The sequence below is a fragment of the Balaenoptera acutorostrata genome, chromosome 2 (genome assembly GCF_949987535.1).
Source record: "Balaenoptera acutorostrata chromosome 2, mBalAcu1.1, whole genome shotgun sequence".
Classification (NCBI taxonomy): Eukaryota; Metazoa; Chordata; class Mammalia; order Artiodactyla; family Balaenopteridae; genus Balaenoptera; species Balaenoptera acutorostrata.
The window spans coordinates 175,056,791-175,076,349 of NC_080065.1; the positions used below are offsets into that span (position 1 = coordinate 175,056,791).

A 19,559-nucleotide genomic window follows, 5' to 3' on the forward strand; every position below is an offset into this window, starting at 1 on the left:
TCACCTCCTCAGAGCTTGGGGTGACCTCCTCCTCCAGCTTGGGGTAACCTGCCACCTCTACTTTGATCTTGTCCAGACCTGAGGCCCCTGCTGACCTGGGCTGTGTTTTAAATAGCGGGCATCCTGTGAACCCAACATCTGGCCACATCTGTGTACCTACACAGAGAATGCGGACATAAAAATCCGTTAACTTTAAAATGAGCTTTAATTTGTTTTCCTTAAGTGCATTTATCGATGTAAACAGAGCATGTTAAGATACCAAGGGGAGAGCAGACGATTGCTGGTATGTTGGTTTTAATTCAAAAAAAGAGAAAAAGAAAGGCTCCCTGGTGACACCCCCCGACCTGGTTACCTGGTCCCGACTGCAGTCTCTACGGGAAGGCAGAGCTGTCAAAACAGAACTGAGCAACGGCAGTTAAAAACCCACCCAGACTGCTCTGCAGTCAGGCCCCGCAGGCCACCCGCACTCTCAGCCATGTCCCAGAGGTTGGGGGAGGGGGGGTGCATGTGTTCCCGATCACCTGGGTCTGCTGTTGGAAATCAAGGACAGAATCACCTCCTGACACTACAGATCTGGAAAAATAAAAATCTCTAGAAAGAACGTCCGATTTGGAGACAGCGGGAGGACGAAGAGGAGTAGGTGCCCCGATCGAGGGTGGGCCGTGCGTGATTGCATTTTGGGCTCACCCGTGGCATGCACGGAGACCCCTCAGTGCTCAGGTGGGGACTGTGGAGGGACCTACTGGCCATGCCCAAGGCCCGGCTGGACCACGGGACCAAACCTGGCTGTAAACAGGAAAGGCCACTCCATGCTTCTTTCCTCAGGATTTCCTTAATTTGTGCTTCCCTTTGGTTTGACAGTTAACATGGGGGTCGGGGGGGGGAGCCGGGGGGGGTGCGGGGAGTAGATAACGGTTTCTGTCACTTGTCCAAAAACTGAGAGAAGAGGTGAAAGCAGGCGTTGGATTGGCTGGGCAGATGCTTCCTGGGCCTGATGTGAGTTGCCTCGCTCAGGGTGCAGAGCCCGGCTCCCCCGGAGCTATCACTGGCCTTTGGGGGCCTCGCTTCTGTCGCGGGGGACGTGGACGGGCTTTCCGGCGGGGCTCTAGCTATGTCGAGGCCCAGAGATGGAGGCCTGCCGTGCGGGCTGCTACTGACGGCCGTGCCGCGGCTCCGCCTCTCTCGCTAGCTTCGCACGGTGCGTGGACCCATTCAGTGGATGTCGCAGGAAAGGTAGCAGATTCTTAACTTCTTCCGTCTCCAGAGTTGAAAAAGATCAGTTACTAAAATAAACAATTTCTCGATTGTGTTCTGGTGGCCACGGGCCCGGTGGCCGCGGCGTGGCGGGGAGTGGTGAGGGGGGAGGGCCCCGGCTGAGTGAGGGGCTCACTCAGGACAGGCACAGTCAGCTCGGCTGAGCGAGGCTCAGGGTAAGGCGGCATTCCTCACAGAAGAACACATCGGAAAAAGCTGCTCCTCTTCTGCTGGTCCGGTGTGATTTTGACTCCCTGGTTGCTCCCCTGGGGGCTGTTGCCTTCCTGAAAATCACAGGAGGTTTTCTGAGGTTATGGCTGAGCAACATGAGCTCTATGTCTCTTAACCAACCAGCCAGTCAACTAATGAACTAACCAACCAACCAACCGCCAGCCTATGTACCCATCTGTCACCTTCCAACCAACCCTCCATCCATCCCCTTCCATCCAACCACCCATGCCCTCCCATCCATCATCCATCCATCCCCTTCCAACCAACCATCCACCCATCCATCCAGCTGTCCCCTCCAACTAACAATTCATCTTTCACAGACCCATAGATCTGCTTTTTATCTACTACCCATCACTCCTTCCAACAATTCATTCCTTTAATCACTCATTCACGTACCTATCCACCCCTTTCCATTCACCCTCTCAACATCTTTCCAACCACTTATTTACCCATCTCACTCCCTTCTTTCCCTATTTCCTTCTTTCCATTCACCCACCCCTCCCTCCTTCCCATCCATCTACCCATCTGTGCTGAGCACCTATCAGTGAGGCAGCTGAGGGCAGCAGAAAGGCACTCTCTCTTGGGATTTGGAGGGGCTGGGTTCAAGGTCCCAGGGCCACTCACTCACCCGGCTGGTCTCCCTGCCCCTGTGCCAAGGCTCTGGCTCCCCACCTTTCCCCACAGTTCACCCTCCACCCTGCTGCCGGTGAGGTAAGCCCTAAGCTCAAGCCCTGTTGAAAATCCATCAGTGCTGTCGCCCGGCATCTGAAGCCTCTTGTTCTGGTCCCTGCCTACCCTGGGAACTGAAATCCTATTTTCTCTCACATCACCAGGTTTGGAAAGGTTCAGCCCTGTTTCTTTGACTAATTCCTTCTCATCTTTCAGCTCTCAGATAAAACCTGAATTTATTCAACAGTAACTGCTGAATGCCTACACAGTGCCAAATTTACACACTGTCCTATGTCAATTACATTAAAAAAAAAAAAAAAAAAAAGAAGACTGATAGAAGTGGTACGGGGTTGCAACTCTGCACATAAACAAAGGTGGTAGGAAATGGATAGAATTTAACTGTTGGTGATTTGCAACTTAATTAAGAAAGAAAAAGAAACTGCAAGGATTATGGTGAACATGAGCACTTCACAATCTGTGCCTTGGAAGGACATGGCACATTCCGGAGGCAATCAACAGGCCGGTATCAAAAGCACAGGCAAAGTGTTGCCACGAGGCTCAGTGTAAATCCCGGTGGGCATGAGTGAGTCAGTAGGATCGTTAAAAATCTAAATTTTACTGTTATATTGAAGAGAAGAGAATTCTAAGAAAATTACAATTGTAAGAAAATTCTTCTCAAAGTACAGTGGTTTACACAGACTCTTTTCTGTTTTGGCTAAACAGCTGCTCCTAAATTGATCGTGTGCCTTGCAATTCAATTCACAGCATCTTAGAATTATGAAAATGACACTCATTTTAAGTCAGATGTGAACTACTTGAATGGCGTTTTGTATTGTGTACGCAGTCCTATATGCGCAGACATAGAACAGGTCACAAATAGAGTGCGTCATGCCCTCGTATCAGACAACAGGGAGCATCACTTGGCGGGAAGAGTGGTCGCTGGGACAGAGACTTTGGAGTAAGACTCACGACAGCGTTTAGCCACTAACATGCGCAAAATATAGTTCAGCGTTCAGACCCTACCAAGAAAGCACTAATTATGCTGCATGCTGGGGACTGTGAAACCGCTCATGTGCTAAACAGAAAAGCTAGAAATGAATGAAAGGGTGGATGCGGAGGGATTCAGGCGGGACCTCCTGGAGGCCTCAGGGCCCCGGCACCCACTGAAGGTTGTCACAATCTGCAGAATTTGGGGCTGGAAGGAAGAAAAAGGCTATCGACCTGCTGGACTCATCAGGATGGAAAGCCGGCAGCTGTCAGACACGAGCCTTGCTTGGGGGCCTTGTTACGGGGTGGACCGTGGTTCTGGGCCTGCCTGGGGGGCTTTTCTGCAGGAGGCCCTCTACCTTCGTGCATGCTTGGCTCCCAAGAGGGACGGAAAGGGTCCGGTGTGCCCAGCTAGCTTGTGTGCTTAGTGAGCAGCGCCTGGTACTGAGCAGCTCCGGGCCACAGAGGAAAGATGAAGTTGAGAGGCATGTTCAGGGTGGATGTCCCCGCCACACCTGATAACGCTACCCCCCTTCCTAGAGATGCCCTACTAGGTGCACCTGGGCCCTAAGAAGCAGGATCTGCCCGGGGATGCATCACACCACTGAGAGCGATGCCAGCCAGCTCCAACAGGGAGGCATGTGGGGATCCGGGGAGGACACACACTCACCAATTTTTTATCCATTTTTGCTTTGATGTCTCTGGCGAGAGTGAAAAATGCCTGTGGAATAAGCACGTAGTTAGGAGCCCAGGAGTGGGAAGCAGGTGGGGGCCTGCTGGTTCCTGGATGCTGCCACACAGAGGGCGTGGCTCAACAGCAGGGCCAGTGGGGGGAACAGTGTTAGGACAGAGACCTGGGCATGGGTCTCACCTGTTCAGCCCCATCTCCTGCCCCTACAGGGATACCCCCACCCACCTGGACCGCCACTTCCCCTAAACCAATGACCCTGGAAGGTGGGATCACCCTTGGCTGGTCAGAGAGGAAGCTGAGGCTTGGAGAGGGGGTGCCCAAGCGACTTGTCTCAAGGCACTCAGTGGCTAACTGACTGATCGAGCTCTCCGTCCCTGACCCCTGTGCTCTATCTGCCCACTCTGCCCCGCTTCTAACAGTCAGGGGCAGGGCAGAAAGACAAGTGGCTCCTTGGCCAAACGAGCTTCATTCTGGGTCCTCGCCCAGTAAGAAGGCCTGGTAGGTAGGGTGAAAGGTTCATCTTCCAAGGGTTGGCGAAGGCCTGACCCCAGGCTGCTGTCTCTGTCACAGGCTCCTGACCGTTTCTTCTCTTCCCCCATCTGGACAACACTTATAAACCCCACTCTGGCACCAACCCTGCTCCGGGCCTTATACAGAGATGAGTTGGCCTCAGCATTTGCAGTCAAGGGGCTCCTGGTTCGGCGAGAAGCAGAGTCTTAGCAAACACCCATGTGATGTGGAAAGTTCTGTCGCGGAGGGTGTCTCGGGGTGCTGGGGATGCCTAAAGTGGTGGGCCTCAGGGCCTGGGGAACGGCAGAGGCCTCCTCGGGAAGGGGCCACATGGTCTGGTCCCTGATGGGAAGAGGGGGGCGTGGGAACTGTGGCAAAGGCCTGGAGGAAGGTGAGGCACAGGCGGCCAGGGACGGAGAGTGGTGGGCGAGGCCTGAGCTGTGGGCAGCACACACTGGATGGGGCCAGCTAGGGAGGGCCTTCTGTGCCTCGCGCAGGGGCTGAGGTTGGGAGTGGCGTGGAAGATCTATTTTGGAAAGATCACGGGAGTGGCGGAACGGAGAAGAAGGCAGGTGAGCTTCAGGGCTGGCGCTGCTGGTGGACAGGAGAAGGAGGCCTGGGCCAAGGATCGGTCAGGGTGCCCTACTCTGTATGGGCTTGTGACCCTGTCTGTGCGGGTGGTGTGAATGAAAGCACAAACCCGGAGGCAGGCCTGGGCGCCAGCCCGTGCAGACTCTCTGAGCCTCGGTTTCCCCACCTTCAAAACTGCGCCTGCTCCCCAGGGCTGCGCGAGAGCCAGTGAGATCATGTCCTAGGTGCCCAGCTGGGGCCGGCACCTGCTGATGTCAGAACGTGGGGGCAGTTCCCCCAGGCCCCCTGGGCCTTGCAAGAGGCCTGGCACACGGTGCCGCCCAAGAAGTGCCTCTCAGCCGTCTGTCCAAGAGGCAGCCGAAGCTGTGGCCAGTCCCTGTGACAGAGCCTCCCTGGAGGGTGCAGCCCAACCCTTAGCCCTAATGGCTAATGGGCCGGCGCTGTGGGCCCGGGACTCACGTTCTCCACGTTGATGTTGGCCTTCGCGCTGGTCTCCATAAACTTGATTCCATAGTCCAGGGCCAGCTGCGAGGGAGGGAGAAAAACATGCGAATATCAGCCACCAGGCACCCAGACCTCTGCACGGTGCCCTGAGGGGGGCCGAGACAGAGAGACAGAGTGGGGCCTGCTCCCTCAAGCCACCAGTGGAGAGCAGGGGGTGAATGTCCCTGGCAGGAGGGTGGAGGGGGCCTGGCTCAAACCACGGCTCTGTTCTCCGCCCCCTGTGGCCTCGACGGGTCCCACGAGGTGCTGTGCGGAAGCAAGCAGAGCACACCCAGAAGCCCTCGCTGCTTTCAGTCTTTAGCCTGAAGCCCGGCTGGGCGTGTGCTTTCCACCTTCCCTTCCCATGGCATGTGCCCCACTGGGACAACCGACTCATCTGCGTGCCCAGCCAAGCCCTGCATCCCGGAAGATGGGTCATCTTATGCTCAGAAAGATTGTAAGGGAGTCTCCCCAAAAGCCCAGCCTCGCCATCAGTGAGCAATCGGGGGGCCCTCTGGGGCAGGGCAGGGCTGGCCTCCATGCAGGGAACCCCAGACGCTGTGGTCCCTCTGCCCCGAGGTGTCTGGCAGTGCCAGGCCCAAGCCGGCCACCATGCCCACCTTTTCTCCCCGTTCCTTGGAAACTTGTCTCTTGTCGTTCACGTCGCACTTGTTCCCAAGTATCATCTTTTCGACGTCTGCAGAGGCGTGCTGGAGGGGAGGGGCAGATGGGGGAGGTGAGAGGTAAGGTCACACTGGACTACCAACCAACTGGTAGCCCATCCCCCAAGACCAGAGTGATGGGGCCAGGGCTGCTAGGCACACCCTGCACAGATGACAAGCTGAAGCTCAGAGAGGCTGAGAGGCCCGTCCTATGTCACTGAGCCAGTGCCAGGACAGAGTTCAGGGTTCTGGCTGCTACCCTGACCAAGCGCACGCCTTCTGGCTGCCAAGGACAGCTTCTCTATGGGCCACGTCAACTAGGCTACCATGACTGTCCTCGGACTCCTGGCCAGGTCTGGCCTATGGGAGGCAAGTGGGGCTGGGGTATTGACCCCTGCTCGCCTCCCTCCTTCCCCGGCTCCTCTGCTGGAGACCCCAGCTGCTGCCCTGGGACCTTCTGCCCTGCTCCAGGGCCCCTGTTCTGGGCTCCAGAAACAGGCTGTGCCGGGGGTGGGCGCAGACCTCGGCCGCCACCAGCGCTTTGTGCTTTGCCATCCCCTGGCGTTCCCTTAACTCTGTCTTCATGCCTGAAAACAGTCCCTTCCTCCAACCCGCCCCCACATTCCAACCCAGTGGGCCTCGCTTCCTGAAGGACTGGACCATCAGAAAGGTCCTTCTCACTGCAGCTCAGATCTGGTCTCAGGGAAACGCGCTCCTGTGCTCCCTAACTTCCTAATAACTGGAAGGCTCTCTCGCCTACTGGCCGGAACACAAAAGTTCCCCAGAGACCAGTGTGAGGAGCCCCTCCTCAGGCCAGGCGCAGCCTCCTGCCAGGAAATCCGGGGTCATTGGGAGGTGGCCCAGTGCAACCGCTCACAGGTGCCGGCTGTGATGTGACCTTCTGCCGTGTCTTCATGGGTGGGCAAAGTTCTCAGACCCGAACCCCACCTGGTGAGTCATCACAAGCCACAAGCACCTTGTCCAGGGAGGCTCTGGGGGTGAGGGTGAGCTCTGTGGAGAGCGGGGAGGTGACGACACTGGCTTTGGGACAGGGAGGCGGCGCTGGCCGCCTTCTCTTCCCTCGGGGTTCAAGGTCTCCTTCCACAGGCAGCTGCTGCTGCTGGCCTGAGCACACGCACAGAGAGCTCATACCAGCTCAGACCCTGCTCCGTTGCAGTTCAAAGTGCAACCTGACACATGCCCTCACCACACCCACCAAATACAAAGGTCATGCCGACTCTAACTCTAAAACCTTCCTTCTCTAGAAAGCACCAAATGCTCACAGTGACTGGATATCCTTCTTCCTTGACCTCGATGTTGCCCAAACCCGAAAGCCCGGCTGGGGAAATGGGCTCTCGGGGTTGCTCTGTGATGAGGCTGGGCCAGCGTGTTCTCCAGGGTTGACTGCGTGGGTTCCCGTCTCCCTGACTCTGTTCCCAGTGAGTTACTTCTAGGTGCCTCTGGGCTCAGGGATCTCATGTGTAAACCAGGAAGCTCCGGGGTGAGGGCTGAGGAGAGGATGCGTGGGAGGTTCCTGTGCATGGGAGGGGTCCCCAAGCCTTACCTCCTCAATGTTCCGAATCCAGTTCCGGATGTTGTCGAAGGACTTCTCGTTGGTGATGTCGTAGACCAGCATGATGCCCTAATAAGCAGGGGGAGACAGAGACACGCGCTCTGGACAAGCCGCGAGCACTCTGAGGGGGAGGCCCCAGCAAGGTGGGCAGCAGGGACCCCGACAGGACACCATCCCCGGGACCCTTCCTTCTGCTGGGCTCCACCACCAGCCTCTCTCTGGTGTCCCAGGCTCCAGTCCCCTACTCCTCGGCCACTGATGTGACCCTTCACCCCGCAGACCAGACCCTACCACACCTGTGCTTACAAAGGAGCCCTGCTGTTTCCCCACTACTGGCAGGATGAGTGCGGCCCGTGTGCCTCGGCAGCCAGCGAGGTCCCAGCGGCCAACCTCTCAGCCTCGCATCCTGCAGCCCCCTGCTCTACAGGCTGCATTCCACGGCCCTGATGCCCACCGGGCTCCCCCTCTTGCCAACCCTTGGCTATGCTCAGCCTCTTCCACACCCTCACTCGCCCCCCACCCTGCCCTGAGTCATCTCCTGGGCTCAGCCAAGGCCGCCTCCACTGGTCGCCCCAGCTTCACCCCTCATCTGGTGCCTACCGTGAGCCAGGTACTGCGACTGGGTCTCCCTGAGCCTCACAGGCTTGGGTCGGGTGGTCCCAGTGTCTGCACTGTGAGAACGGGGAACCTGAGCCTGGGGGGTGGGGGGCTAGGTCCCTGTCCCCAGTCACACGAGGGAGAGTAAAGGACGCAACTGGGGTCTAAGCCCGGGGGGACACACCCTAATGCCCACGTGCCTTCCAACAACCCCACCGGAGTCGGGGCTGGCTTCAAGCACTGGGGCAGGCAATGCTGAGGCCTCTGTGATTCCATAACCAACGCGTGAGCAGCTGGGAGACAGTCCATGGGTTCTGAAATAGCTGCAAAGTGAACCCGTCTCTGCTTGAGCCCACAATCTCGCCACTGCCGAGGAGAAAGGCAAATATCCCCACTTGATAAAAGGGGAAACTGAGGTGCAGAAAGAGGTGACCTTTAAGATTCTAGCCCAGCTCTAAAGGAGCTGATGACACTGGCTCCCGTTAGGAATCTCCCTGGGTCCTCATCAGGATCAAGCAACGCTCGGGGCCACCCTGCGACAGTCCCCGTGTTGCCCTGGACATCCTCGCAGGGCACGCGTGGTGAGCCAGCCTGCAGCAATACTATCGCCAGCCCCTGTGCGGCTCAGCCCCGGGGTGCCAAGGCCCCAGCTGTCCTGCCCAGGCCCGGCTCACTCCATCCCCTCACTCTACCCGCTCCAAGGGCCTAGCCCTCCATCCACAAGCTCTGGTGCTGGCCAAGACGTCTCTGAGGCTGCCTGAATTTGCAGAGTAAGAACTCGGGCCCTGTGTGCTGGGCAGATAACCGCAGGGGTGAGGGTGTGTGAAAAAACCACACAGACAGGGCAAGCGAGCCGCTGCAATTCCAAATCCCCGCTGTGACCTTGGGGATACGCACAGCGGCCTTAGAGCCTGCTGCAGCCACAACCCCTCAAAAATGCCATCTGGGAACCCTCATTCAGTGGTCTCTTGGGGAGACTGAATAGAGACTGCTGACGGGAGGACTTGGAGGAGCTTTTAGCGGCCGTGACGTGTGACGTGCTCCGGCCAAGGCCAGAGTGAGCACAGACACTGGTGGATGGACTCTGTGAGCCGAGCATCACTGGGGCCTCTGCGCAGCAGCTGGCCTCCCACTGTCAGGCGCAAGAAACGCCACAGGGCTCCGAGGGCTTTTTGCCTCTTGATCCAGGGACCGGCCCTTTTGATGGCCCACGATTCTGCCACCACCGCCACTAGGCTGGCACCACGTATGCAAGATTCCAAGGTCCCAGATTTTTACCTATGCGGTGTCGGGGGCAGTGAATAGAGCTCTCCATCAGGAAAGAGCAGAAGTCCCTGGAAAACATAGTGTCACCCTATTCCACGTTCTCCACGAAGCTCCCCTCGGGGCTCCGAGTGACCATTCTCCTGGCCCCAGTCTGGGCACAGCTCCCCATATCTGTTTGCAAGCTCACAACAGGACACCAGACATCCGATGCTCCCCAAATCTGGGACCCAAGGGTCCACTGCCACGAGGACAAAGGTGATGACGGGGCTGCAACGTTGCCAACGTTCTCTGTGCTGTCCTATACGGTCTCCACTGGCCGCACGTGGCTCCGGGGCACCTGAAATGCAGCCAGTGCGACCGAGGGGCTGGATTTCCTACTTTGACTGATTTGGTTTCAAATAGCCACACACAGCCAGCGGCTTCTGTACGGGTTAGCGCAGGTCTAGGAGGATACAATCATCTTGGGGCTGGACAAGGTCTTACAGATGGCTCAGTCCAGCCTCGTCAGGGGCTGGCTGAGATGTCGGGGCTGGAAAGGGCCAGCCACTACCGGCCCAGACATCTACCCTATGTGTGAATTTAAGCAGGGCCTGGAATGGTGCCGAGCCTCAGGCTCCTCATCTGTAAAATGGGGATAATATGGCACCCACACTCAGGGGTTTATGGCCAAGACCTGGGGCCACTGCCTGCTGGAGGGAAGGGCTTGGTGAATGGGGCAGGGGGTGCTATTTCAACCCAGAGAGGGATGGGGCCTACCTGAGGCCATACAGCAGAAGCTCCCCCAGGACCCCAGTGCCCCAAGGCCCCCCGCCCCACCAGAGCAAAGCAAGGTGAGGGGAAAATTAGTAAATTAATTTTAATGAGGAGCACTAAGGTTGCAACCCACATGATTGAGTTTCTGTTATGTTCAGACGCTGTGTGGGATGCTCTAAATACTTAATGCCTCTATTCATTTCTGCCGTCCACCAGTATTTCCTGAGCTCTACCGCATACTCAGCATGGTCCCAGGCACCGTGCATGTGGCAGGGACCAAGAGGTGGCCCAGCCCTCCTGGAGCTTACGGCCTAGTGGAGGAAACGGGTCTATAGCTGACTGATGGGGTGCATCATGGAAAGGATGCGGTGCAGTGGGAGCTGGAAATGGGGAGCTGGCCATGTATCCTCACAGCTGCCTGGAGCATACTCCTCTGTTCCACTTTCCAAGTAAGGAGACCGAGCTCAGAGGATGACCCAGGGGGGCTGAACGAGGTCCTGGGGATCTGCCTCCCACTCCCCACGGCCCCCAAGCACCCCGCTTTGTATACCCCTCGCAGGTGCATGACCAGCTCAGGGCTCTCCAGGATAGGACCCTGGCCCAATCCAGGTTGCCCTCTGCATCTAGTTCGGCCTGGCCTGGAGAAGGTGCTCGGTAAAAATATTTGAGGGATGGGCTTCCCTGGTGGCGCAGTGGTTAAGAATCCGCCTGCCAATGCAGGGGACACGGGTTCGAGCTCTGGTCTGGGGAGATCCCACATGCTGTGGAGCAACTAAGCCTGTGCGCCACAACTACTGAGCCTGCGCTCTAGAGCCCAAGAGCCACAACTACTGAGCCTGTGAGTCACAACTACTGAGTCCATGAGCCACAACTACTGAAGCCCGCGCACCTAGAGCCCGTGCTCCACAAGAGAAGCCACCACAATGAGAAGCCCGCGCACAACAAAGAGTAGCCCCTGCTCGCCACAACGAGAGAAAGCCCACGCGCAGCAACAAAGACCCAACATAGCCAAAAATAAATAAATAAAATAAATAAATTTATAAAAAAAAAAGAAACACATTTGAGGGATGATGAACGAGTCTTCCTATCACATGACCCCGCCTCAGGCGCAGGCAACAGATGTTAACGGCCAACAGCCCTGAGCAAGTCAGCTCCTGGATGATCTTCAAGTTTTCAGTAGCAAGTTCCAGAGAGTCTGACATGGGCCACATGAGCACTCCTAAGTGTTGGGGCATGCTGGCTCTGATTTCTCTGACCTCACCTGGAAGAACCGGCTTCCTGTGTCTTTCTTCATTCCTGGAGAATTAGGTTTCCTTGAACCCTGTATTGTCTCTGGAGCCAGAAGGGGAGGTATGGAGGATGAGGGGGCAGAGGTGGGGCACACAGCCTTTTCCTAAAACTAACCTGGGACCAAGGACCCCTGAGAAGCCAGAGCACGGGCTCCTCAGAAACATCCAGATTTTGGTATCCAACGCACTGATGTTCATTTTGACTTAAAAAAAAACCAAAGACAACCCCCCCGCGCCAAACCAATCCATACCATGGCGCCTCTGTAGTAGGCTGTTGTGATCGTCCGAAACCGTTCCTGACCAGCTGTGTCCCTAACGATGAGGAGAAAAAGGGATATTAGCGACACAGAAAGAGAACAATCATCACAGTGAGAATGAGGGGCATTTACCCAGTATGGATGCCCAGCTTTCTCATGGGTCATCTCCTGATTCATCGTCCTGCTGTGGGGCAGCCCCCCATTATTACAGAGAAGGAAACTGTGGCTTGGGCAGGTGTCTGATGTCTCCTGGCTAGGGATGTGGCAGAATGACTCCTCTGCTACATCTTGTTGTCCTGGGGATTTTCCCCAGAGTTTCTGGGCCACAGAAGAGCCAAGGTTGGATGTTATTATTTGTGAAAATCTGGGGCCTTGTATGTGGAAGAGGCTGGTCACGTGGCACGGGAACACAGCCCTTGCTGGTGGGCTGAGCTGGTCGAGCTCAGCGGGGCTTAGGAAGCACCTCCACGCTCGCCATCCTGGTGGAGGTCAGGGGGAAAGTCCGTCCTCGTGGGTACGGTGGAGGTACCTGGGTAAGACACACCTGTGCCTAGCCCAGCTCCTGGCACGGAGGGTATTCAGTGTTTGGTTTAAAGGTGACAAGTGGTCAGTGGCAGAGCCAGGGCAAGACCACGTCTTCTGTCTCTGGGCCCAGGGCTCCTCCTCTGGCCCTGCACCTCCCCCTGTGCAGGGCTCTGCACGTCTGGACTGTACAGACACACCTCATTTGGGGCTAAGGTGACTTTCTGCCGCCAATAGCAGGTGATGTTAGCGGTTATGATCAGTTACTTTATGACTGTTCTAGAAGAATTCTAAGAGAGTCATTAACCCCCCTGCGACTGCTAAGAGCAGAAGCAGGAGGACAGGAGGAAAAGAAATCAAAACTTCTGCTTGCTGGTACAGTGTCACTTTGGACTTGGGCCCTGAGACTGCTGGGGAGCCAACGTGTTGTAAACAGAGGAACTTCTGCGGCCCTGTAACTTACGAGGCGGCCAGAGACTGGCTGCCGCCGCCGCAGCTCAGTAGGATTGGTTAGGCCACACCCAGATTTCGATTCTGAAGTCAGGTTCAGAGGCGGATACCACCGAAGTCAAGGGGACCTGCTGCGCAGGCGGGGCTGTGTTCGGGCTCTGAGACTTGAGTTGGGGAGACACGCTGCAGGGAGGGAGGCTTCACAGCCCATCTCACGGCACCCCTCCCACCCACAGGCACGTGCCTGGCCCGGAAGGACCGAGCCACTCTCCCAAATGTGACTTCTCTCTCTTTTGCTCAGGGTTCGTGCTTCCCTGCAAGTGATGCGTCTGCAGGGTAGGACTCTCCTAGCCTCTGACCACCTGAGCCCAGCCTTCCTAGCGCAGTGGGCTGCAGACCAGAGTCACCATCCGTGACGGGGACTCACAAATGCCCTGACTTTACGTAGCATGGGAAGTCAGCCCCAGGTGAGCAGAACAGAAACAGGTCTCACTGCTGGGCCTGGCCTCAGCTTATTTTCAGTTCTGGGATTTCAGGTCTCTGTATTAGGAAGTGAGGCCTGGGCGTCCCCAGGAGACAAAAGAGGAAGCGATGTCAGGCCTTCTTCAGCGAGCTGATAGGCTTAGAAGGAAATGCCGGGCTGTGGTATCTTGCTATCCTGGCAGCCTTCACCGCCACCAGGAGGGCTCTCTCCAAGTTCAGTGGGAGCAGGTGCCTCTGAAGCCCAGGCCCAGACTGTGCCCACATCGGAAGTGGGCCTGGGAGCTATGTCCTCAGAAGGGCCGACACAGACTCTAAGCCCCAGCAGCCAGCAGGGCACCGTTCCTGGGGCTTCTGAAGAAAGCCTGATGTGTCCGGGCTGGGCACAGAGAGATGGCGGCCGTGGTCACAGGGAGGGGGACGGGGCACCAGGGGCTTCGGGCTCAAAGCACCCGCTGGGTGAGGGGCTGATGAAGGAAACGACTCTTACCATATCTGTAGTTTAATTCTCTTGCCATCGAGCTCTATGGTCCTAATTTTAAAGTCAATTCCTGAAAGAAAAGAAAAGAAAAAACAAGGCACATCACTGTCAGTCCATCTCCCAAGCTGTGTCTAGGACGGACGCTGACAACCTGTGCAGGTAACAGCTGCCATGGTTTCTGGAGCACCTGCCGGGCCCGCGGGAATCTCGGAATCCCGCAAACCGATCTGGAGGCACCCGGCCAGCTTCCTCCTCTCACAGAAGGGGAGGCTGAGGCTCAGAGGGCAGAAAGGAGCGGCACAGAGTGAAGCTGGTGAGGGGCAGAGCTGGCGGGCAACCCCAGGTAGCTCAGGTGCCAAAGCCGTGTTCTCGTCCCTTTCCCGGGAGGCAGCCTCGTGAAGTGGGCTCCACAGCCCTTTCCGGGCCAGAGCCCCACGCTTCCCGCCGCCCGCACCTGGCCTTCCAAGCACACGGGACGCTGGGCCCCGAGATGTACCCGATGCAGGTGGGCCTCTAGCATTTACACGTGCTGTTCCTTCTCTGTGGGTGGTCCCTACCCTGCCCGCCTGGCAAACTTCTCCTCCTTTAAGACCTGCTGGAAGGTCACCCCCAAGAAGCCTTCCTGACCCTGCCCTCCTTCTCTCCCACCCTCTGGCTTTAGTCCCCTTTCCCCAGGACCAGGGTGACCTCTCAGCCTCCTCGGCTGCTCTCCAGGCTCCCACCGTTGTCCCCTCAGGCCCCTCCCCAGCTTCCAAAACACACACTCAACCACGTCACCAAGCTAAGCTCTGCTCCAAACCTTCCAGTGTGTTCACCAACAGATGAATGAATAAACAAAATGTGGTCTTTCCCTACAGTGGAATACTACTCAGCCATAAAAAGGGATGAAGCATTGACACATGCTACAACGTGGATGATCTCGAAAATATAACGCCGAGTGAGAGAAGCCAGATGTGAAAGGTCACACAGTATGTAATTCTATTCATATGAAATATCCAGAATGGCAAATCCAGAGAGACAGAAGAGAGATTAGTGGTTGCTGGAGAGAGGCGGGGGGAGGTGGGAGGGGGGCACAGATGTGAGGAGATGAGGAGATGAATGAGATTGACCAAGGGGTGTGGAGTGTCTTTTTGTCATAATGAAAATGCTCTAGAACTGACTGTGGTGATGGTTGCACAACTCTGTGAATGTACCTGAAGCCACTGACTTGTACATTTTAAATGGGTGAGTTGAATTATATAATTATATGTCAATAAAACTGTTTTGGGTTTTTTTTGTAATTTTTTTTTTTGGCTGCGCCACCTGGCTTGTGCGATCTTAGTTCCCCGACCAGGGATTGAACCCGGGCCACAGCAGTGAAAGCCCGGAATCCCAACCACGAGGCCACCTGGGAATTCCCAACAATAAAACCGTTAAACAGTTAAAAACCTTTCCACCGCCTCCTCCTGGGCCCCAGAATAAAGTGAAAACAGTTGCCTGAGTGCTCCTAACCTTGTCACCTCATCACCCATGGCTCTCGCCCTCCTCTCCCGCCACAATGCCCAAGCGTGTTCCAGCCTCAGGGCTTTTACGCTTGCTCCTTCCCCTCCTGGAATGTTCTTTCATTCCATGGCCATCTGGCTCCCCTCTCCCTTCACTCAGGTCTCTGTTCAAGTCACCTCCTCAGGGGAGCCTTCCTAACCATCCTTTCTCCCTTCACCTGCTGCGTCTTCTTCACGCACTATCCCTGACATTGTATATTTGCTCCATGCAAATGGGAGCAAAACTTGCTCCCTGCAATGGCCTGCGTGGAGGGGTAACAGCCAAATCCAGCCTTTGCCCCCAGGAGTTGGTTCTAAATCTCCGCCTGTGAAGCCCTGAGACTGAGGCCTGGCTTGACCCCCTCAGAACACGGCACGGGGATGCTAATTCCATCCCTGCCCGCCTCAGGAGCTGTCCTGGGGACCACAGGGAATATAAGCCTGTATTTGAGTTCTGTCTCCTAGAACATAAGCTCCAGGAGGGCAGGGGCTCACACGTCTTATTCATGGTTGCATCTCCATGAATGCATGGCAGGGGCTGAGTACGTATTTGCTAGAAGCCGATCATCCCGTCCTGCACACACACTTTGACTACAGGCCTTGTTACAGTTCTGCTTCCCTCTGATTCATCCCAGTCATCTCTGCAGCCCCTGCACTGAGGCGGATGCCTGGTGCACAGCAGGCACCGGGGAAAGATGGCTGGATGAAAAAATAAAGAGCAACGGGATCTACGTGGTGCCGCACAGCTTACCAAGTAAGCACTTTCACGTACATCAACCACTTCTCTGAAGGAATGAGTGAATGGGGCCCTGAGGAGGAGCTGGGGGCTGAGCCAGGCTGGGGAGAGCCAATTCCAGGAGCCACGGGGCCAAGTTCACACCACAAATGATCGATTGACGGAGCTTATGAGAATAGGCTTCGGCAAAATGTAACCTGGGCAGACGGTGAATAGCCACTTAATCCCTGATCGATACAGAAAATACAGAGATACACTCAGTGCCAATACAGAATCACCTCTATGCATCAGGTTGTATTTCAGGACTAAGCCACCCAGTGTTAACTCTTCCTAAAACATACCCCGCTCCTCTCACAGATGCACAGGACATATGAAATCAAGAAGCACTGTTCAGTCCACAGAACCCAAAGCATCACTCTGTTCTATCTTCCTCCTGGGTTTTATTAACACACCAAATTTAATTAGGCAGTGTAAACTTTACGAGGCCTAAGAGTCATGAGGCCATAACTTCAAGGTCAGGGAGAATTAAACTTTCCTGGAAGACAGAGGCCTGCAGGAAGGCTACAAATGTAATGAGAATCCCGGGGTGGGAGGGAGGGAACCTGGGTTCGAGTGCCACGCCCACCTCCTTAGACGACCTTGCCCAAGTTACGTCCTCATCTGCAAGTGGAGGCTGGCCTCCTCAGAGCCCTAAAGGACTAGACTGGGTTTTCTGGTCAAGAATTTAAAAACAGACAACCCACTCAACCCCCGAATTGATCTCACTAGGAAGGTTCTGACTCTGGGAAACTGAGGTCTGGGTTGAGAGCGAGCCACAGTCTACTAGGAGTTAATATCACTTCCTGATTGGTGGGGACGCACGGGCTATCCCAACGTTTGACCTTGGAGTTAGGGAAGGGCAGGAATCAGAAAGACATGGGCCTAGGGGAAGGATGCGGTCACTACAAGAGACATTCTGCTTCCTCTCCATGGTCTCTGGCAGTGGTGACAACCCCCTATTCATTGTACAGTTCTGATCCTCCACCATCCAGGCGATGGCCAAAGCAAAGAACACCACTCCTAAGCTGAAGAAACAGGGCTCAGAGAGGCGAAGTGCTTGTTCAAGGGCAAACAGCAGCTGGAACCCAGGCATGATGATTTCCAGTCCAATTCTCTTTACATCTGGCAGCTAAGTGTCTTGCAAAGTGCAGCTCCTGGAGGATGGCAAGGATGGCATCAGCAGCTCATTGTGGGGTTTAGGAAGATAAGGTACACAGGGGTAAAGCAAAGCCCATTCCCTAGGTTTTTTCCAGCTCTTGGGCTTGAGGACCATTCTCCTGCTTCCCCACTCCAGAGCAAGACTGCGTAGCTTACAGGCCACTCTGCTTGATGCGTGTTACTTCCAGGTCAAACTTTTCATGTGGACAATGGCTGTTTTTGTGGTGTGGGAAGAAGTCAGCTCCACTTTTGTGGATGTCAGAACTGGGTAGCAACAAGCCAATTCTGCTCAACCACAATGTGGGCTGGCCCTGCAGGAAAGGCTGTTCTGCAAAGTGACAACCGGTGTCCTGGGTCTAGCGATAGGGAAGTCAGGGCTGTCTGTGGCAGCCGCTGATTTTGGTTTCTCACTGAAGCTTTTATCTGGCATCTCCTCCGGATGACAGGTCCCAGGGCAGGCAGCTGTCACTTGCCATTTCTGCCACCCTCGAGTGAGATGGAAGTCCGCGCAGGAGAAGTGTCTGGACTCCCTCTCACCATTCCTTCCAGAAGAAATTCATTCATGGGGGAAACAGGGTCAGGGAGAGGGGCTCAACCCCTGAATATTCCAGAGGAAAGAGCAGGAGAGGTCTGGGTTGGAGTCCTGGCTTCGAAGTGGATCAGCTGTGCTCGCATCTCTCTGGGATGGTTGAGCCTTGAGTTTTGGGTCAGACACACCCAGGTACAAATACCATCCTTGCCACCTGTAGACCGAGTGACCTTGGACAAGTCCAGTATCCTCCCTGAGCCTCAAATTCCTCCACTGTGAAACGAACTCATAACAGCACCTGACACAGAGGACTGGAAAGTGTGGTAATGCACATAAAGCGCCTGGCACACAGTAAATGCTCAATAAGATCAGATGTCACTTGTCACTGTCCTTTCCCCATGGACAACTCTCCGCGCCTCAGTTTCCACTTCTGTAAGACGAGGACCCCAAAGAACTGCTTCAAGGTATGCTGCGAGGACAGAACAAAATGACGGGCGCCAAGACCTCGTCCAAGCCATACACTCCCTGAGTAGGCTGAGGGTTGGTGCCTCAGTCTCCCCATCTGCGAAATGGGCACCTGGTGCCCACCCCGCCCATGGCCCGGGAAACGCCAAACGGCGGTGCAGGCGACAGCTCTTTTCCCCTCCGGCTCCCTCGACCCTCTGCTCTTTTCCCCATCCGGCCCGGCCGCTCCCTCGGCCCCAGCCCCTCAGGGGCGCGCCCGGCCCGGGCCTCCCGCACCCCCGGCCGCTCCCCGGCCCTGCTACCTATGGTGGAGATGAAAGTGGAGTTGAAGGCGTCCTCGGAGAAGCGGAACAGGACACAGGTCTTCCCCACCCCCGAGTCCCCGATCAGCAGCAGCTTGAACAGGTAATCGTAGGTCTTCGCCATATTACACTCTCTCCCCGACGGGAAGTGCTGCCAGCGCCTCGCCACTGGCCCCTGGGCCCGTCCATCAGCGCCGATCCCACCCCCCCATTGGCTCCCGGCCCGACGCGCGTCACCGCGGCCGCCGCCCGCCCCCGCGCCCCGCCTGTCTCGGGAAGATGTGGGGAAGGGGCGAGCTGGGCACGGAGCCGGAAGCAGGCCGAGCGTGCCGCTCATTGGCCGGCGCTCAGGACAGGGAGGACTGCGATTGGCCAGCGGTGAGGAGTCGAGGGGCTTCAAATGGGGACAGGGTAGAGGCGTGGCAGCCCGTGTCCCCTCCTTCTGCCCTCCACTCTGGGGCGGCCCCGCCCCCCGATGAGAAGGGGAGTGCGGGGAGCTTGGCCAACGGCTCCGCGCGCCCTCAACCCGGGGGCGGGGTCTGGGGCGCGTACGCACGCGCGCCGGGAAGACCGTTGGGCGCCAGCAGAGGGCGCACGCGCGTGGGGGTCTGTGGCTCCCGCCCTTCAAGGCCCGCGCAGCCTCAGTTGGTATCGGGACGAGCGCGGGAAGGCGGCGTGGCTGTGTTGGTACCGTGTAGAGGTCTCCGCGTCCGGCCAGGGGGAACCAAAGAGAAAAGGAGAATAGGGGCGCCGTCACAGTCGAAGCGAGGTCCCCTCGAGACGTGCTGCGGGACCTCGGCGCTGGCCAGGGGACCTACCTAGATATAGCCAGGCCCCAGCCACCAAGCTGTGTACTGAGGCCCGCAGGACTCCCCTGGTTCTGTGCCTGCCAGTGTTGTTAGTACTTATAAAAAATACATGAAATACTTTATCCCCACCCCGACCCACTGAGGTAGGTATTATTGTCCTCCCCGCCCCCCCCCCCGTTTTAGGGTGAGAAAACCGAGGCCAAATAGGTTAAGTGACTTTCCCAGGCAAGTTGGTTTTTGAACTCAAAGTGACCA

General features: G+C 56.4%; 1 protein-coding gene across 1 annotated transcript; it reads right to left on the reverse strand.

Moving 5' to 3' along the window:
- Positions 1 to 181: 181 nt before the first annotated feature.
- On the reverse strand, positions 182 to 18,700 carry RAB8A (RAB8A, member RAS oncogene family). The gene is made up of 8 exons (XM_007183593.2): positions 18,496 to 18,700; positions 13,756 to 13,816; positions 11,808 to 11,868; positions 7,643 to 7,720; positions 6,037 to 6,126; positions 5,393 to 5,458; positions 3,812 to 3,862; positions 182 to 1,538 (listed from the first exon to the last, which is right to left on the reverse strand). Exons 1-8 carry the CDS (start codon positions 18,617 to 18,619, stop codon positions 1,446 to 1,448), a joined length of 624 nt encoding a protein of 207 aa, XP_007183655.1. The 5' UTR covers positions 18,620 to 18,700; the 3' UTR covers positions 182 to 1,445.
- Positions 18,701 to 19,559: the final 859 nt, after the last annotated feature.

What these genes read in the sequence shown, in the direction of transcription:
- RAB8A (XM_007183593.2), bottom strand. Translation starts at nt 18,619, where the DNA reads ATGGCGAAGACCTACGATTACCTGTTCAAGCTGCTGCTGATCGGGGAC. An exon ending in CCAAGGAACGGGGAGAAAAG is followed by an intron (nt 5,459 to 6,036) that starts GTGGGCATGGTG and finishes CCTCCCTCGCAG; the next exon opens with CTGGCCCTGGACTATGGAAT. An exon ending in CAAAAATGGATAAAAAATTG is followed by an intron (nt 1,539 to 3,811) that starts GTGAGTGTGTGT and finishes TGTGATTTTCAG; the next exon opens with GAAGGCAACAGCCCCCAGGG.